General features: G+C 35.3%; 1 protein-coding gene across 1 annotated transcript in view; it reads right to left on the bottom strand.

Moving 5' to 3' along the window:
* Window positions 1-2,254: 2,254 nt before the first annotated feature.
* Window positions 2,255-17,394, bottom strand: part of SMAD5 (SMAD family member 5) — a 58,931-nt gene continuing 43,791 nt past the window's right edge. The window contains exons 5-7 of the mRNA XM_040240036.1: window positions 11,282-11,503; window positions 8,738-8,994; window positions 2,255-7,323 (exon numbers count right to left, since the gene is read on the bottom strand). Of these exons, the coding sequence (XP_040095970.1) occupies window positions 7,180-7,323; window positions 8,738-8,994; window positions 11,282-11,503 (623 nt within the window). The 3' untranslated portion in view covers window positions 2,255-7,179. The remainder of the gene's footprint in view (window positions 7,324-8,737; window positions 8,995-11,281; window positions 11,504-17,394) is intronic.

Below are 17,394 nucleotides of genomic sequence, written 5' to 3' on the forward strand. Positions count from 1 at the left end.
AAAAGTAGGCACTTGGTGGGGATGACAAAACTAATCTGTGATTCTGAATTTCTTTTCAAAGGAGAAAATTAAGGAAAAAGAAAAGGTTACTCACAAAATGGGAAATCAGGATGAATCTGTTAGGCTGGCCAAAACACTTCAAGTAAAGAGAAAAGACATATTTTTCATTTTTACCAAAAACTTTATTGAACAACATATTCAGTTTTGTTCCACTATGTTCTGCCATTTTTCAGGCAACTTTGTAATTCTATCTTCCCAAAACTTTTTTTTATCTTTTTGAGCAAAGAACTGTTCCAGGTGCCTTTATAGTCTTCTAAGAAATGGAAATTTATTTCCATTGAGAAAATTTTGTAAAGACTTAAATAATGGAAATCTGAAGGTTCAATGTCTGGTGAATATGGCAGATGGATCAGAACTTGCTGACCAAGCTGTACAGCTTTTGCCTGGTCATCCTAGAAACATGTGGTCTTGTATTATCCTCATAGAAGATTATGTGTTTTCTTCTTACTTAATCTGGATGCTTTTCATGAGTGCTGCTTTCAATTGGTCTAATCGGGAGCAGTATTTGTTGGAATGAATCATTTGGTTTTCTGGAAGAAGTGCATAGGAGAGGACTCCCTTCCAATCCCACATCTACACATCACCTTCTATAGATGAAGACCATCCTCTGGTGTGGTTGGTGCTGGTTCATTTCACTTGCCCCACAATCTCTTCCATTTCACATTACTGTATAGTATCTACTTTTCATGGCCCATCACAAATTGTTTTAAAAATGAAACATTTTCCTTACATTTAAGTAGAGAATTGCCATGCAGAAATAAAGTCAAGATGGTTTTTTTGCTTTTGTTTTCATTTATGTGGAACCCAAACAGCAAAGTGATTAACATAACCAAGCTGGTACAAATGATTTTCAATGCTTGACTGGGATATTTTGAGTATGTTGGCTATTTCTCAGGTGGTATAACATTGCCTGGTCTCAACTAATGTCTCAATTTGATCTCTATCAACTCCAACTGGTCTCCTCAACTATGGAGCAACATCCAGCAAGAAATCTCTAGCACAAAACTTCACAAACCACTTTTGAGAAGTGCAATCAGTCACAGTACCTTCTCCATACACTGCACAAATCTTTTTTTTTTTTTTTTTCCATTTCAGTTGCATTTTCAAGTTACCTTTCTTGAAACAAGAAAGCATAAAATACCGGAAACATTGCTTTTTCCCCCTCCATTTTCAATATTAAAATAGCTACACAAAAACTTCGGCATCCCTGGTAGCTCAGCTGGTAAAGAATCCGGCTGCGATGTGGGAGACCTGGGTTTGATCCCTGGGTTGGGAAGATCACTTGGAGAAGGGAAAGGCTACCTACTCCCATATTATTCTGGCCTGAAGAATTCCATAGACTGTGTATAGTCCATGGGGTCACGAAGAGTCAGACATGACTGAGCTACTTTCACTTCACACAAAATCTTACCAATTTGGTAAGTTTTTTAAAATGCATGCTGATATGACAATTTTCACAATACAATCTAACAAAACTGTTTTGAATGACATTAAAGAGAGGCACTACTAGAGCCATCTACAGAATAAAACCAAATGAATTTTTTGGCCTGTCTAATACTAAGGTCAAGCAGCATCAGAAATAATTCCTCTGATTCAGAGAAGTAGCAGAAATTTAAGAGATGATGATAACAATAAAAGTGTACTTGTGTGACAGGCACGATTTTAAGTACTTGTATTATTTTACTTAATCTTCCTACAAATAGACATTTACTTTACAGATCAGGAAGCTGAGGCACAGAGTGGTTAAGCAACTTGCCTAAGCGCACAGAGTTAAAAAAGCTCTGAGGCCCAGGGCTCAAATGCAGGCAGGCAGACTCCAAAGCTAAAAGCTATTCTCTCTCTCAATCATCTGGTCAAGACCTTTAATTTTAGATAGGGCTAGAGAAGGGAAATTAGTGGTTAAACTAAAAAACTCCAGACTCTAGATTCAAATCCCTTTTCAAAACAAAACTAAACTAAACTAACAAAGAAAAACACATCAACTCTCTTATAAACAGAATAAAACATACTGATTACTCTGAGCAAACCTCAAGCTGGCTGGAAAGGTTTGCATATTCATTTTCTATCACTAGTGCACAAACACAGATAACACAGCTGGTCACAGAAACTGATAATCTCATTGTTTTTAAGACTCTACTCAACGAAACATGTTAAATCAAAAGAGAAGAGCCCCCCAAACAAACAAAAACACACATTAAGCAGATTTTGAGATTTATTAAAATAAAGTATTAGCAAACAATATGCAAAAACAAAGTTCTTAAAAGAGTTATGGCTTTGAAAAGCGCAATATAGTAAAACCTAATATATATTTATAAGTATCAAAATGATAACAGAATTGAAGCATGTTGCTAGAATTTCATTTTCTACAACATAAACAGAAGGAGAACAAGTACAAGTAAGAAGCAGACCTATAGTGCAGCCATTGGTTTGGTCTTTATCATCCTCATATGAAGTATCTTTTTAAGAGAACACTGGCAGGATTACACATATATACCCAGTTTTCATGATTACAGTCCTACTCAATTTTAATGTAAGCAATTTTCAAAATGCAACTTTAACCAACCATGTTGAAAAGAAAAGCACTTGCCCAACTATTATCTTCAAGAGTCCCTACAGTTAAAATACTTTATGAATAAATCAAAGCAACATCATTTCCAAAGGTATTAGACTATTATAAAAGATTTCTGACTCTAATAAAAGATTTCTTCTTTATTTGGGATTGTTTGGCCTCACTGGAGTTTTGTTATAACTAACACCAGCTAGTATTAAGAAGGCACTATCTATTGATAGGGTAAAAAACCAAAAATCTATCTCTACACAAAAATTCAAACTTTTAAAAAACAGTATCCGCAAATAAATCCTTAAAGGACCATGGTTTACAACAATTTCAAATTTTAAGAATTTTAAGAACTGAATTATTTGGATGAGAACCAAACAAACCTTTCTCACTCTGCCATAAATAACAGAAGAATCCCTCTCTGAGACTGGATCTTTTCAACAAAACAACTCATCACTTGTTTTAAGCAATTGCTACCAGCAAATATTACAGCATAAGCTCTTATTTTAAAAAAAAGATTGATAAATTTTTGAAATTTATTTTTTTCAATTTGAAAATCTGAAAAAATTCTCAGTTGTTTCCATAAATCATCCAATTTTAAAGTAACACTTCAATTATAATAATTCATTTTAAAAGAGAAGTTTCTATTATGAAAAATCCAATATAACAGGCTTGACAAATACTCTTACTTCTTGTAATTAGGACATGCTAAACTGTAATCCAGTGAATTGCAAAGAACTGTCCACCTTTCTGTTTAGCAGGTAGAACTGTTTACGCAGAAGAAATGCCTCAGATTCTCTCCACACATGCATCTTCTATGAGAAGAAAACCTCCTCAGAGCCCCACCTGTGTTAGTGAGGAAAACGCTATTCTCTGAGGAAGATAGGCATCAAGCCCGAGATTACCACCCAAGAAATGCTGTGCTAGTATCTGAGATGTCCATAAACCAATACTTAGGAAAATTCCCGCCAATAGAAATCACCAAAGACTTCTAAAACCACCAGGCTATCTACTATCTTAAAAGATTCTTGCTTATCTAGCTGATGGGTATAAATGAGGACACATTCATAATTCCTACCAGAGAGATTTAAGTAAGAATCTATTATAATAAGATAAGGAAAAGCTCTGAGCCTCTTCAAAGTTAGTACGTCCAAAATTTTAATCATCATTAGAAGATAAATTTAATAATTATAAAAGATGTCTTGTTCTTCAGAAAATATAAAAGATATTAATATATTTTAAGTGGGAGAGTTATAATGACCTAAAGTAACATTAAGCAAGCAACTAGAAAAAGTATAAAGAAACAGATCTAAAGTGGGATATTAGATGCTCTCTGCAACGGAAGTACAACACTTAAACCGGTACTATCAAACTTGAATTTAGTTTCTCTGTTACTGGCATGATTTCATTTTTCCATAAACTTTCTCCTTTAAAAGAACACTATGACAGGGGAACTGTTTCTCCCAGGTACTCTAAGATAATACTGAAGGTTATATAATGTGAGCCCCAGTCCTTACCTTGACAATAGACTTTAGATCTAAATAACTTACTGATCATTTTCCATCCTAAAAGAATGGCTTACTCTCAAATGTTATGAAAAGTATAAAATAGCTACACTCTCTTTTCATACTGTTAGGTATAACTTACTGAACTATCTAGTAATCTTATTGTGGATTTCACCTCAGAAACCCAGCCAATTCTATTCTCATAGTTTACTTATATAACAAGAGAATGGAAAAAATGATTTATACTCTGTTGTATATATTTGACATTTAGATCGATGTTTTCTTTAAATTTTCTCGAAAGGAAAAAAGTTCACTTCAGTAGATCAATAACATGCCTACTAGTTTATATTCCATAACTTAAGCTAGGTAATTATGTAGAGATACAGTAGTCAAATGCACCTCTTAAATTCTGCTGTTTTTTTTTTCCAGTCAGTGTATTTTTGTTGCTTTAATACATTACTGAGATTAATTTTGATTCTATGCCTCTTTTTTGCATTTACCAAACTGGTTGTAGTTTTATTATTCCCAGACTCTGTCTTTTCAGTTGGCATATATTTATATGCTATAATGCTATAAAACAAGATTATTCTGGGTGTGATGATGCTTTCATAAATTTGATTATAAACCATTCTGGAGATTAAATAAAAACTTAAAAGTGTAATTTTATGAAATGGTTTCTTTCAGAGGTACTTTTCTCATTGGTAAAATTTTAGTTTTTTTTTATCTTACTGGCTAATTTTTATTTCCCATCCAGTCCTGTACTGAGCATCATCAAGAATTACAGGATCTGCTGGATTGAATGAAGTTTTCATGTAAAACTCATGGGGGTGGAGTTAACATCTTTCAGGAAATACAACAGGCTTATACTTTTCCATGAAACTCTTACCAGTTAATAGCTTCAGTACTGTCATTCATGAGACACAACTCCTTAGAGAAAACACAGAAAAAGCCAATCACATAAAATCTTGCTAACTCTAAAGGTTGCTACATGAATAAAAACAATTTTTAATTAACTCAGTTGAAAGCATCAATAAAAATAGTTTCCATCAGTTCAGGCCCACTGATGTTGATTACATGCATATGCCAGTCATCCTAGGTGGTTTTTCTACAAATGTGTTTCAAAGATGGTGCCATGAACCTGGCTAAGTGTACAATGATGTAAATAGCTAAGATCTATCACTGAGCAAATAATCCTCTTTTGTGTGGCTGACACAATTCTGGAAGACTGAGAATGCATGTCGCATAAAACTGATGTTTAAGGCTCAGGTTACTGTCAGAGATTTTCACTTAGCAAAAGACTGAGAGCTGAAACATGAATGGCACTGCATCTGAGAAAACTAAAGCCATCCATTGGCTGCACTTCATAAAAGCAGTAAATAATGTTACGGAAAATAAAAAACTGCATTCTCCTTTCCTCAAAAATGCATTTTTTTCCCTCAGAAAAGCAGAAAGGGCAAAGAAGAAAGTCTAACAAAACTAACATTTTAAAAAGAAGATTGACATGGCTCCACGTAAGCTTCTTCTAATAGGTAAATTAGGTGATTTCCCAACCCCCCAAAGTAACATCTTTGTTCTTCATGCCATAACTAAGTGTCCACTGTACTGTTTCTTAGGAAAAGAGGTTATGAGTCCTTCCCTCAAAGCCCTTATGTATGACTGATTAAAAGAATATTTTAGAGTTTTTGTGTCTTTCCTAAGGACTGTTGAGACTAGCATCCACACAGCTGCTTTAAAAAATGGAAGAGCATGCATGGTAACTGAGAGAACAGTCTGTATTCTTTGATATGTGAATGTTTTCAAACCAGCTAGCTCAACAACCTCTGCTGACTGATTCATACATCAGATAGGTGGCCTCATCGTTGGGGCCAGACTGAAGAGGCTCCTATGGCTATAAGACACAGGTCCCTGCATGGGAGACTGATGTAAGTTAACAGCAATGGGATTAAGTAGATTTTCCAACATTAATATCATCCATAAAACTGCAAGGAATTAAAAAGAAACCTTAAATTGGAGCTACAGGATAACAGTCTAATAATCTAGGTTGAAAATACAACAAAAGCTAGAAAAAGCATAACTTTCTATAACTGTAATCTATAAATTGCAGTGTTTAATACAAAAGGGGTACCAAGGAAGCAAAGATGAGCACTTAAGTCCAAGTCACTAGAGTGTTTCATGAAGGTTACACTAAAAACTGTCACCCATCAAAGTGCAAAATAAAAGATTAATGCATGTCAAAATTAGAGTTCTTGCAATATTGGCCAAAAGCAGCAAACACAGCTGAACAAGGCCATGCACGCACCGTCACTAGCTATTAAGCAGTACTCATGACAGATGTGAGTAAATGACATATAATGGAGATCTGCTGTTCGCAGTAACTTTTCTAAAAAAGGAAAAGTTTTACAAAAGCTATACTGAGTGGAGTCACAACACACTGACGACATTTAGCTGTATTAAATGTAAATTTTATGATGTCATTTAGAAAATTATCACTTGGCTTTTACTGAACACTACTTGTTAGAGCAGTGCATAGTGTTCCTTCAAATAAAAGATTTTTTATAGTTTCAAGTCCCTACCATACGCTTTTATAAAACAATGATATATACTTTTTTAAAGTTGGTGGGACTAAGAAACTAGTAAAAGCACAGTTTTGCAGAATCAAGACTAGAACGGAAGACTTTCATTGAACACCCTCTTATACTGTTAAAATTCTTTATCACGTGAAGTATTACTTTTCCAAAAAAATTTCACAAATAAAAAAACTGTTGGGACAATAAGGCAAAAGTATGTTCCAGTTTAAGATCAATGCCAAACTTTTGAACCAGGGCACAATACTTACTCTGCATCTTTCACAACACTTTTGAGAGTTAATCACATGAACATGAATAGAAACAAATGTTGATTCATCACAAAAACAAATGTATTGGTCACAATTATGTAGAAAAAAAAAAAAAGCTGTAAAATCTGTTTTCCATGTAAGCTCACAGTATCTGTACTGGAAGTTTCCCTAAAATTAAAACAAGTCCACTAATAATATAACTGAGAAAGAATACTCCTGCACTATGAAACAGAAGAAATGGGGTTTAGCGGGGAGCCCATCTGAGTGAGGACTTTATCTAGCCACTGAAGAGGCCCATGAAGATGAATCTCAATCCAACACGGGGTGCTGGTAACATCTTGCCGGTGATACTCTGCTCCCCAGCCCTATGAAAATGAACAGATAAAACAACAAGCCATTTTTAAAATCATTAATCAGTTTAAACCAATTTCCACATGTGTCCAACTCTTAGCGACCCCATGGACTGCAGCCCACCAGGCTCCTCCGTCCATGGGATTTTCCAGGCGAGAGTACTGGAGTGGGGTGCCATTGCCTTCTCCGAACAAAAAATAAACTCTTAACATTAGAGATATACAGAATGTAATGTAAAAGAAAAACTCTCAAAACCAACTTTAGCATTCACCATGGAATTAAAAGCAAAACAATAGCTACATCATCATAACAACATATAATCCCTTAATAGAAATTCTTGAGGCAAGATACACTCCAGAATTCTTTTTTCTTTTTTTTTATTTTTAGCAAGTTAGTAATGATGCAATACCTCATAATTAAAACATAAATAATTCTGCAATGAGCTACAGTCTCTTTAATGGATAAATAAAACCCATATACAGCCTCATGTAAGTTCACATCAGATTTTGTTAACAAAAAATTTTTTAATTTTTAGGTGTTTTTTTTTTTAAAAACATCAGATAAGGCACTGTAAAACTGATCAATACATGCAAATGTAGTTAAAGTGGAAATGATATATCATTATCCTTTAAGATGGGAAACTACTGGGATGAACTGAGCAGCACCACTTTAGCCAAAAACTCCAAAGAATAAAACAGAATGTTTTACTTTTATTTGCTGGATGTATCAAGTTCTCTGCTTTACTGCTTACAGTAGTCCTTGCCTAGGAAAATCAAGTGGGGTGTGATGAGGGCGGAGTGGGGAACTAGATTAAACATGAGAGCCACATTTCTGTAACAGGGAAGGAAAATGCCTTCAGGGCTACTTAAGCTGATGCACAAAAAGGCCTGTAACAAGCAGCAAGGAAACCCTGGGCTGTGGGACGGTGGGCCAGAAAGAAAAAATCCTACCCAGAGCATTTGACAATATACTCTCCTTTGGCTAAATCCTTAAGGAACAAGTGGATACAGCACAGGTTGCTAAAAGAGTTCCCTAAAATCCTTTCTAAATTTTGCTCATGAATCATCATTTGCAAGGCCAATAAAATCAGGCCAAGAGCAAATGATAAATTCAAAAAGTTCTTTCAATTTTGCAAATCCTTAATAACAGAGCTTAAAACATAACTGAAATTCTTTATAAACTCAGCCCCTATTCAATACCAATATCAAGCATTTTATTATAATGTCTAAATTATAAAATAAAATCACAGACCAATCATGTGATTTAAGTTATAAAGTTAAGAATTTTCTTTAGAAACCTGTTAAATCAGGTCAGAAGTAATTACTACCTTTTAACACAGACTTTAAAAAATTATAACCTACAGACATATAATACACATGTTATATGTTACAGTGACTCAAATTAAGCTACAGGTCTCAACCCACTCACCTTGACAAAACTCATTCGAATGGTACACATTTTGGTGAGCTCATATACTGCCTCAAATCCATGGTTGACAGACTGAGCCAGAAGCTGAGCAAATTCCTGATTGTTAAAAATTTTGAGGCTGCAGCTGCTGGGAATCTTACAGACAGTGGTGGGATGAAAGCCATGATGAAAGTTGCAGTTCCTACTCTGAACAAATATGCTGCTGTCACTGAGGCACTCTGCATATACCTCTCCACCAACATAGTACAGATGAACACCTTAAAAAGACAAGAATTACAAGAGCCAACTTTACAAAGCAGTATAATAAAACTGAAGAGGTTGCATGAGGTACAGACAAAATTACTACAGAGCAAGTCTTCAAACAGAAACTACCACTAGATGGCCTTATGTTGCTGAAGATAGTCGAGGCTAATGTCTGCCTGAATATTCATGGGAAGGACTGATGCTGAAGCTGAAATTCCAATACTTTGGCCACCTGATGTGAAGATCTGACTCATTGGAAAAGACCCTGATGTTCGGAAAGACTGAAGGCAGGAGGAGAAGGAGATGACAGTGGATGAGGTGGTTGGATGGCATCACCAACTCAATGGACATGAGTTTGAGCAGGCTCTAGGAGTTGGTGATAGACAGAGAAGCCTGGCTTGCTGCAGTACATGGGGTTGCAAAGAGTCAGACACGACTGAGTGACTGAACTGAACTGAATGCCTGCCTAAATCTAAAATGATCCTCAAATAACTAAGTTGGCAGCATATTAGGTTATCAGTTCTCAGAGTTGTTTTTTTCCCCCCTTTCCCAACAATCTTTTATCTCTATGAGAGAAACAATGGCCAAAAAAATCCCCCCAAAAGGCACCTTATGATGAGTCCTTTCAAAGAAATGTTTAGTGCTATCAACTATCATGAACAGTTGGTTGGCTAAAGAGTTTTGCACTCTTTTTGCCAATGGAAGGGTTTGCATCATTGAAAAAAAAGCAAGCAAGCCAAGTCATATAATGTAATTTCAGGTCATAGGAAGAGTCCTTAAATGGCAGATTTATTTTACTTTCCTTTAAAAAATGTTTTTGGTATTTTTAAAAAATATATAAATAATATATACTGCTGCTGCTGCTAAGTCGCTTTAGTCGTGTCCAACTCTGTGCAACCCTGTAGACGGCAGCCCACCAGGCTCCCCCCGTCCCTGGGATTCTCCAGGCAAGAACACTGGAGTGGGTTGCCATTTCCTTCTCCAATGCATGAAAGTGAAAGTGAAGTGTCCGATTCTTAGAGACCCCATGGACTGCAGCCTACCAGGCTCCTCCATTCATGGGATTTTCCAGGCAACAGTACCGGAGTGGGTTGCCACTGCCTTCTCCAAAATAATATATGAATGTTCACTATTTAAAAGTTCAAACTATATAGCTAAAGCTCAAGTTGTTCCCAACTTTTCACTACTGCATATAGTACTAAAAAGACCACAGTAGTACATACGTGTGATTCAGACTGGTATCAGGCTATGACATTAAAAAGTATGTTCTGTTTCTGAGCAAATACTTTCCCTGGAAGAAAGGATCCTAGAACTATGTATTAGGGAAAAAAAGGGTAAAATGAGTCTAATATTTAAGAATTCACCAAGCAGATTTCTCTTAAATTATCCTACTGTAGAATGAAAAAATCAATGCATAGAAGTGGGGCATCTTTACCTAAAAAATCATAGCAAGTTATTAGTTCAGTCAAAAAAGAACAGAAACTTTCTTTCCAATTTATTTTTGGACACAGTATTTTTCCAAGTCTCTTCTATAAGAAATCATATTACAACTAAAGTTATTTAACTTTTGTTCCTAAGACCTTCTCAAGTCAAAGAAGCAAAAAGTGGAAAGTAATAAAAACAAAATTTCAAAGATAGGCAAACAGCCCTACATGGGATAGGTTTCCTCTCTGACCATTTAACGCATAATACAATTTCACTACAATGTGAAAAGTTCCTTGTTTGTTGTGGCAACTGTCTTGGAGGATGAATTATAAATATAACCCTGTTACCTGAATTTAAAGGTAGGAAGAGTGGTAGTGAAGCCACTGAAGACTTAAGTCATTCAAACTGTTCTACCAGTAATCTTGCTCCTCCATCATAATGAAAATTCTTACAAGTCATCTCAACTCAAAATATTCCACAAAGATCATAATTCAAAAATTTTAATCCTTCACTAGCATTCATATATTTTACAAATATTTCTTGTGTATGTACTATGAGCCAGGCATTGTTCTAATTGCTAAAGATACTGTTATGAACAATGCAAATTTCTGTATAGCTTGTATTTCAGTTAAGAAGACTGAAAATGAAAAAAAACAGAATAGTATGATTTCAGATCCTAAGTACTATGAAGGAAAAATAGGCAGGATAAAGAAAAGAAGTCTGAGTACATCTCTACTTAACACATTCTTCTGTATCTGCAACCTGAGGGCAGGACTATGCCTTAAGTTTCTTTGTATGCCCTTACATAATGCAGGGCGCATAGCAAGCCGAACAAACAACTGAATTCAACTGAACGTAGGAAAATGACAAAATTACCTTTTCCAATATGTCGCCTAGTGTTTTCAATTGTTGAATTACGATTAACATTTGACAACAATCCCAAGCAGAATCTACTTTTGTTATTCGAAGGGTCTGTGAATCCATCTACTAACACACTAGTAGAAGATGCATGAAAAGCTTCCCCAACACGATTGTTTAATTCATAATAGACAATTGAGCACCAATGTTTGGGCTCTTCATAGGCGACAGGCTGAACATCTGTGAACAAACCAGACACAAAACCAATGTTTAATGATTATCAGAAACTCAAAACTATTTTGGTGTTTCCTTTATCCCAACTCAAGCATATAACTATATGAAAAAGAAAATTTTCTTCGATCCTGGGTTCTGGCACCAAAAAAAAAAAAACAAGAAAAAGAAAATTTTCAGATATTTCACTGACATCTCATTGCCTTTCTGGCTTTCAGTCTGTATCAAAAAAACAAACATCAGAAGTGCTTTTTCTTTTCAAGATTTTTTTTGATATGGACCATTTTAAAAGTCTTTATTGCATTTGTTACAATGAAATTTTTATTGAATTTGTTGCTTCTGTTGCTTTTATGTTTTGTTTTTTGGCCAGGAGGCATATGGGGTCTTAGCTCCCTGACCAGGGATCGAACCCACACTCCCTGCATTGGAAGGTGAAATCTTAACCACTGGATTGAATGGGAATTCCCCAGAAATGCTTTGATCATAAAAGTTTTTTTTTTTTAATTATACATATACAAGGATGGGCAACATCACATTTTAAGTTGCTTTTCTAGCAGAATCAAATCCAGGTTTAAATTTGAGATGACAAAAGCTCTGTTTCAACAACTGAAAGACAACTATACCAGCATCTGTAAAATTGTTTTAAACAAAAATTCGGACTAAAAAATTAATACTATTAGCAAACTAAGAATAGAGGGTAACTTCTTCAACTTGATATAAAGAACATTTACAAAAAACTTCCAGCTAATGTCATGCTTAAGGGTGAAAAACTAAAAGTTTTTATGCTAAGATCAAATAACAAAGCAAGGATGTGCTCACCACTCCCTTTCAACAGCATATTAGAAATCCCAGCTAATACAGTAAGAGAAAAGAAAAGTTATATGGATTGAGAAGGAAGACATAAAACTGTCTTTGTTCACAAATGACAAGATTATCTATGCAAAAAATCTGAAATGATTGACAGAAAACCTCCTAGAATTGATAAGCAATTATAGGAAAGTTGTAGGATATAAGGTTAATATACAAAAGTCAATCACTTTCCTATACCAGCAATGAGCAAGTAGAATTTGAAATAAAATTCATTATCATTCATCGCAGCACTCAAACAATGAAATATTTACGTAAAGAGCAAACAAACAAAAGAGGTAAGATATATATGTTGAAACTATGAAATTCTAAATAAAGAATTCAAAGAAGAAACTAAATAAGTAGAAACACAGTCTATGATCATGTGCAGGAAACCTCAGTTCTTCCCACCATGACTTAAGAGTGAATGAAATCCCAATAAAAACTTCAGCAAATCATCTTGTAAACTGATCCTGAAGTTTACATGGAAAGGCAAAAGACCCAGAATAGCCAACACAATACTGAAAACCAAACCAAGAAGACTAACACCACCCAACTTAAAAACCGGCTATAAAACTATAGTAGACACTGTATGAAAATCATCTCAAAAAAACAGAGGAGAAAATACAGATGACCTTGAATATGGTAATGACTTTTTAGATACAATACCAAGGTATGATCTTTGAAGAAATAATTGACAAGCTAGACTTCATTAAAAATTAAAAACTTCTACTCTTTAAGACACTGTCAAGAGAATGAGAAGACAAGCCACAGAATGGGAGAATATATTTGCAAAAGACACTTACACTCCAGTACTCTTGCCTGGAAAATCCCATGGACAGAGGAGCCTGGTAGGCTGCAGTCCATGGGGTCGCTACTAGTCGGACACGACTGAGCGACTTCACTTTCACTTTTCACTTTCATGCATTGGAGAAGGAAATGACAACCCACTCCAGTGTTCTTGCCTGGAGAATCCCAGGGACGGGGGAGCCTGGTGGGCCGCCATCTATGGGGTCGCACAGAGTCGGACACGACTGAAGCAACTTAGCAAGCAACAGCAGCAGTAGTAAAGGACTGTTACACAAATACAAAGAACTCTTAAAACTCAATAAAAAAATGAATAAGCCAATGAGAAAAACTGGTCAAAGATATGAACAGACACCTCACTGAAGAAGATATACAGAAAAGCAAATAAGCATATAAAAAGATGCTCCACATTGTATGTCACCAGGGAAATGCAAATCAAAACAGCAAGGAGATACTACTGCATTAGAATTACCAAAACCATTAGAATTGTCAAATCCAAAACGATGACAATCCCAAATGCTGGTGAATATGTGGAGCAACAGAAACTCTCATTCACTGCAGGTGAGAATGTAAAATGGTACAGCCACTTTGGAAGACAATTTGTTGACTTCTTACAAAGCAACAGACTCTTACCATACAATCCAGCAAATGTGTTCCTCACTGTTTGCCTGAAGGAGTCAAAAACTTAGGTCCACACAAAAACTGCAGAGAGATGTTTACAGAAGCTTTATTCATAATGGCCACAACTTGGAAGTAACCAAGATATCCTTCACCGTGTGAATGGATAAATAAACTGTAGTATACCAGACAACCAAATACTATTCAGCATGAAAAAGAAATGCACTATCAAGCCATGAAAAGACATGGAGGGGAGGGACTTAGGTGCATATTACTAAGTGAAGAAGCTAATCTGAAAAGGCTACATACTATAAGATTCCAATTACAAGACATTCTGGAAAAGGCAAAACTATAAAGACAATAAAAAGATCAGTGGTTGCCAGGGGTTAGGAAAGAAGGAGAATGAATAAGGCAGAGCACAGAGCATTTTTAAAACAGTGAAATTATTCTATACGATACTATAAATGATGGCTACATGTCATTATTCATTTGTTACAACTCAAGGAATGTATAATACCAGGAATGAATCCTAATGTAAATTATACATTTGGGGTGATAATGATGTATCAATGTAGGTTCATAGATTATAATAAATGGGTCACTCTGGTGCAGGTAGTGGGGGAAGCTGTGCAAGTGTAGGGGGAGAGGGTATATGGGAACTCTACTTTTCACTCAAATTTGCTGTAAATCTAAAAATTAGTTTGTTTAAAAAAAAAGAAAGGAAAAAACACAATCAAATGAAGTGTTCTTTGGGTAAAAGGTGGTATACATTTGAAGTTTTAAGTGCCAGAACAGCCTATGGAAAAAGGTTTGTATAAAATATAAAACATTGGCCAAACTCTTATCAGTGTTAAAAATCAACAATTCCTAACGGACACAATGGATGGAAGAGACACGTGGAAGTTCTTCATCCAGCACTAGTAGAGTGTCTGTCTTGGAGCTGAAATCAGAAAGAAAAGTCATGAATTGTCAGTTTTCTTTCAAGAAAGGCAGAAATTTTTTAAAATGTCCAAGAAAAACGTTAAGAGTAAGTCACACTGACTATGTAGACACCACAAAAGAGTTGGTTGACTTTTAAAACTCAGTTTTAATTATATGACTGCAAAGAATTCAGATGAGGAGGTACAAGAAAAAAACAAACAAACAAACAATGAGGACCTATAGAGCAAAGTTCTAAGAGCTCAGATTTTAAAGAAGTTTGCATAAAAGATGGAACAAGGAGGGACTCATAATCAAACACATATATAGATGAGTAGCAGAAGTTATAACAGTGTCACAAAAGACTAGAGCCAAGATAAGCAAAACAAAAAAGACAATTTTGGTTAGAATGAAAAGAAGAAAATCAAAAGGTCTGCGACTCTGCTCAAGGCAAAGGACATCTTATTAACTGGTGATTCACGGGATTGCAATTTAACTCTAATTTCCCAAGTGAGAAGAAACTCTGGTGAAAAAAGATACCTAGGAGGGTGAGAAGACTTGAGTGCCAGATTCTTCTAAAGGGACTCAGTTGTTTGGCTAAGAAACTATAATCCAAGAAATATTTAATATACATCACCACTAAACTGCACTCTCTGATCTCTGGAGAATCAAAAGAAGAAGGAAAATGATAGATGGGGTAAACATAGTCCAAATTTTTAGAAAGAGGATGATAATACCATTTTGGGGAATTACCTGATGCTGTATACTAAGATCATTATAAATACAGTCAAAGTCAATCAACATACTAATAACTCCTATGTAGTTATTATCTCTTTATTTTACAAATGGAGAAATTTAGGCTTAGATATATTTTAAAAGCCACCCTAAGCTGCAAAGCAAATAAGTAGAGATGCAGGAATTCAAATCCAGAAATTCATGTTCTGAGACAGTTTGCTCTAAATGAAGGTAGATACTATGAATATTAAGCAAATTAGTATGACAAAATTCCTAGATAAATTCTAATCTTGAAAAAGCCAAGGTACTATTTAAACATTAACAAGATTATCAGGGGGCCTGAAATTTATTCTTAGGAATGCGGGGCTTATGGGACATACAGTCATCCCATATCATCACAAACACTATAAAATAAACACAAGGACATCATTCTTTCAAGAAACTAAAGTGCCAATACCTTACTTCATGCAAACTTGTGACAAATTAAGAAGTTTAAGGTCTCAAAACAAAATGATTTTAAAAACCACAATTGAGATACCACTTCATACCCATTAGGATACTATTATCAAAAGAAAAAAGAAAATAACAAATGTTGGCAAAAATATGGAGAAATTGGAAATCCACTGCAATGCTGGTGAAAATGTAATGGTGCAGCCACTGTGGAAAACAGTCTGGCAGTTCCTCAAAAAAGCTAAACAGAATTACCATAAAATCTAGCAATTCTACTCCCAGGTATATAATACCAAATGAATTAAAAAACAGAGACTCAAACAGAAACCTGTATACCAATGTTTTTAGCAGTATTATTCAGAATAGCCAAAAGGTGTAAACAAACCAAATGTCCATGAATTGATAAATGGATAAACAAAATGTGTTATGTACTTACAACAGAATACTCCTCAGCCTTAAAAAGGAATGAAATTCTAATACATGCTACAACCTGGATAAACCTTAAAAACATTATGCTCAGTGAAATAAGCCAGATATAAAGGGACAAACATTACATGATTCCACTTAGATGCAGTGGCTAGAATAAGCAAATTCAGAAGACAGGTGGCTCAGTGGTAAAGAATCTGCCTGTCAATGCAGGCAATTGTAGTTTTTAATTAAAAGATGTAAGTCTTTCTCATCAGTTTTATTGAGATAAAACTGTGAGATTACACAGTGCTGATGTCAATAAGGTACACAGCATAATGATTTGCCACACATACATCATGAAATGATTATCACACAAGTTTAATGAACCTCATCAATTCATGCACGCGCACTCAGTCGTGTCTGACTCTCTGCGACCGCAGAGACCGCAGCCCACCAGGCTCCCCTGTCTGTGGGACTTCCCAGGCAAAAATACTGGAGTGGGCTGACATTTCCTTTCCCAGGGAGTCTTCCTGACCCAGGGATCACACCTGTGGCCTCCTGTGTCTCCTGCACTGGCAGGCAGACTCTTTACCACTGAGCCACCTGGGAGATCCTCCATCATCAACTCACATAGACACAAAATTGAAGAAGCAGGAAAAAATGCATTTTCCTTGTGATGAGACCCCTTAGGATTTACTCTCCTTACAACTTCATGTATAACACACAGAAGTGTTAATCACATTTATCATGTTGTACATTAGGTCCCTTGTACTTATGTATCTTACAGCTGAAGTCTGCCTTTTGACAGCCTTCATCCAGTCAATTTTATTTCTAACTATCAATGAAGAATCCAAACACAAAATTTTTTAAAAATTCCACTCACTGAGGAATAAATTTAAAAAGAAAATAAGTAAAAGACTTATACTGAAGTTGAAGGTCTAAACAAACGGAGAATAGAGAGTACAATCCATGTCCGCATACTAGAAGATGATGGCATATCTCCTCATATTGATTTAAAGATTCAAAAGTGACCTCTATCAAAATCCAAGGAGGAATTTTTTTGAGGGGGACAGAAATTGAAAAGCTGATACTAAAATGATATGGAAATATGCAAAGAA

This window comes from Oryx dammah, unplaced genomic scaffold (assembly GCF_014754425.2).
Source record: "Oryx dammah isolate SB20612 unplaced genomic scaffold, SCBI_Odam_1.1 HiC_scaffold_5, whole genome shotgun sequence".
Lineage (NCBI taxonomy): Eukaryota > Metazoa > Chordata > Mammalia > Artiodactyla > Bovidae > Oryx > Oryx dammah.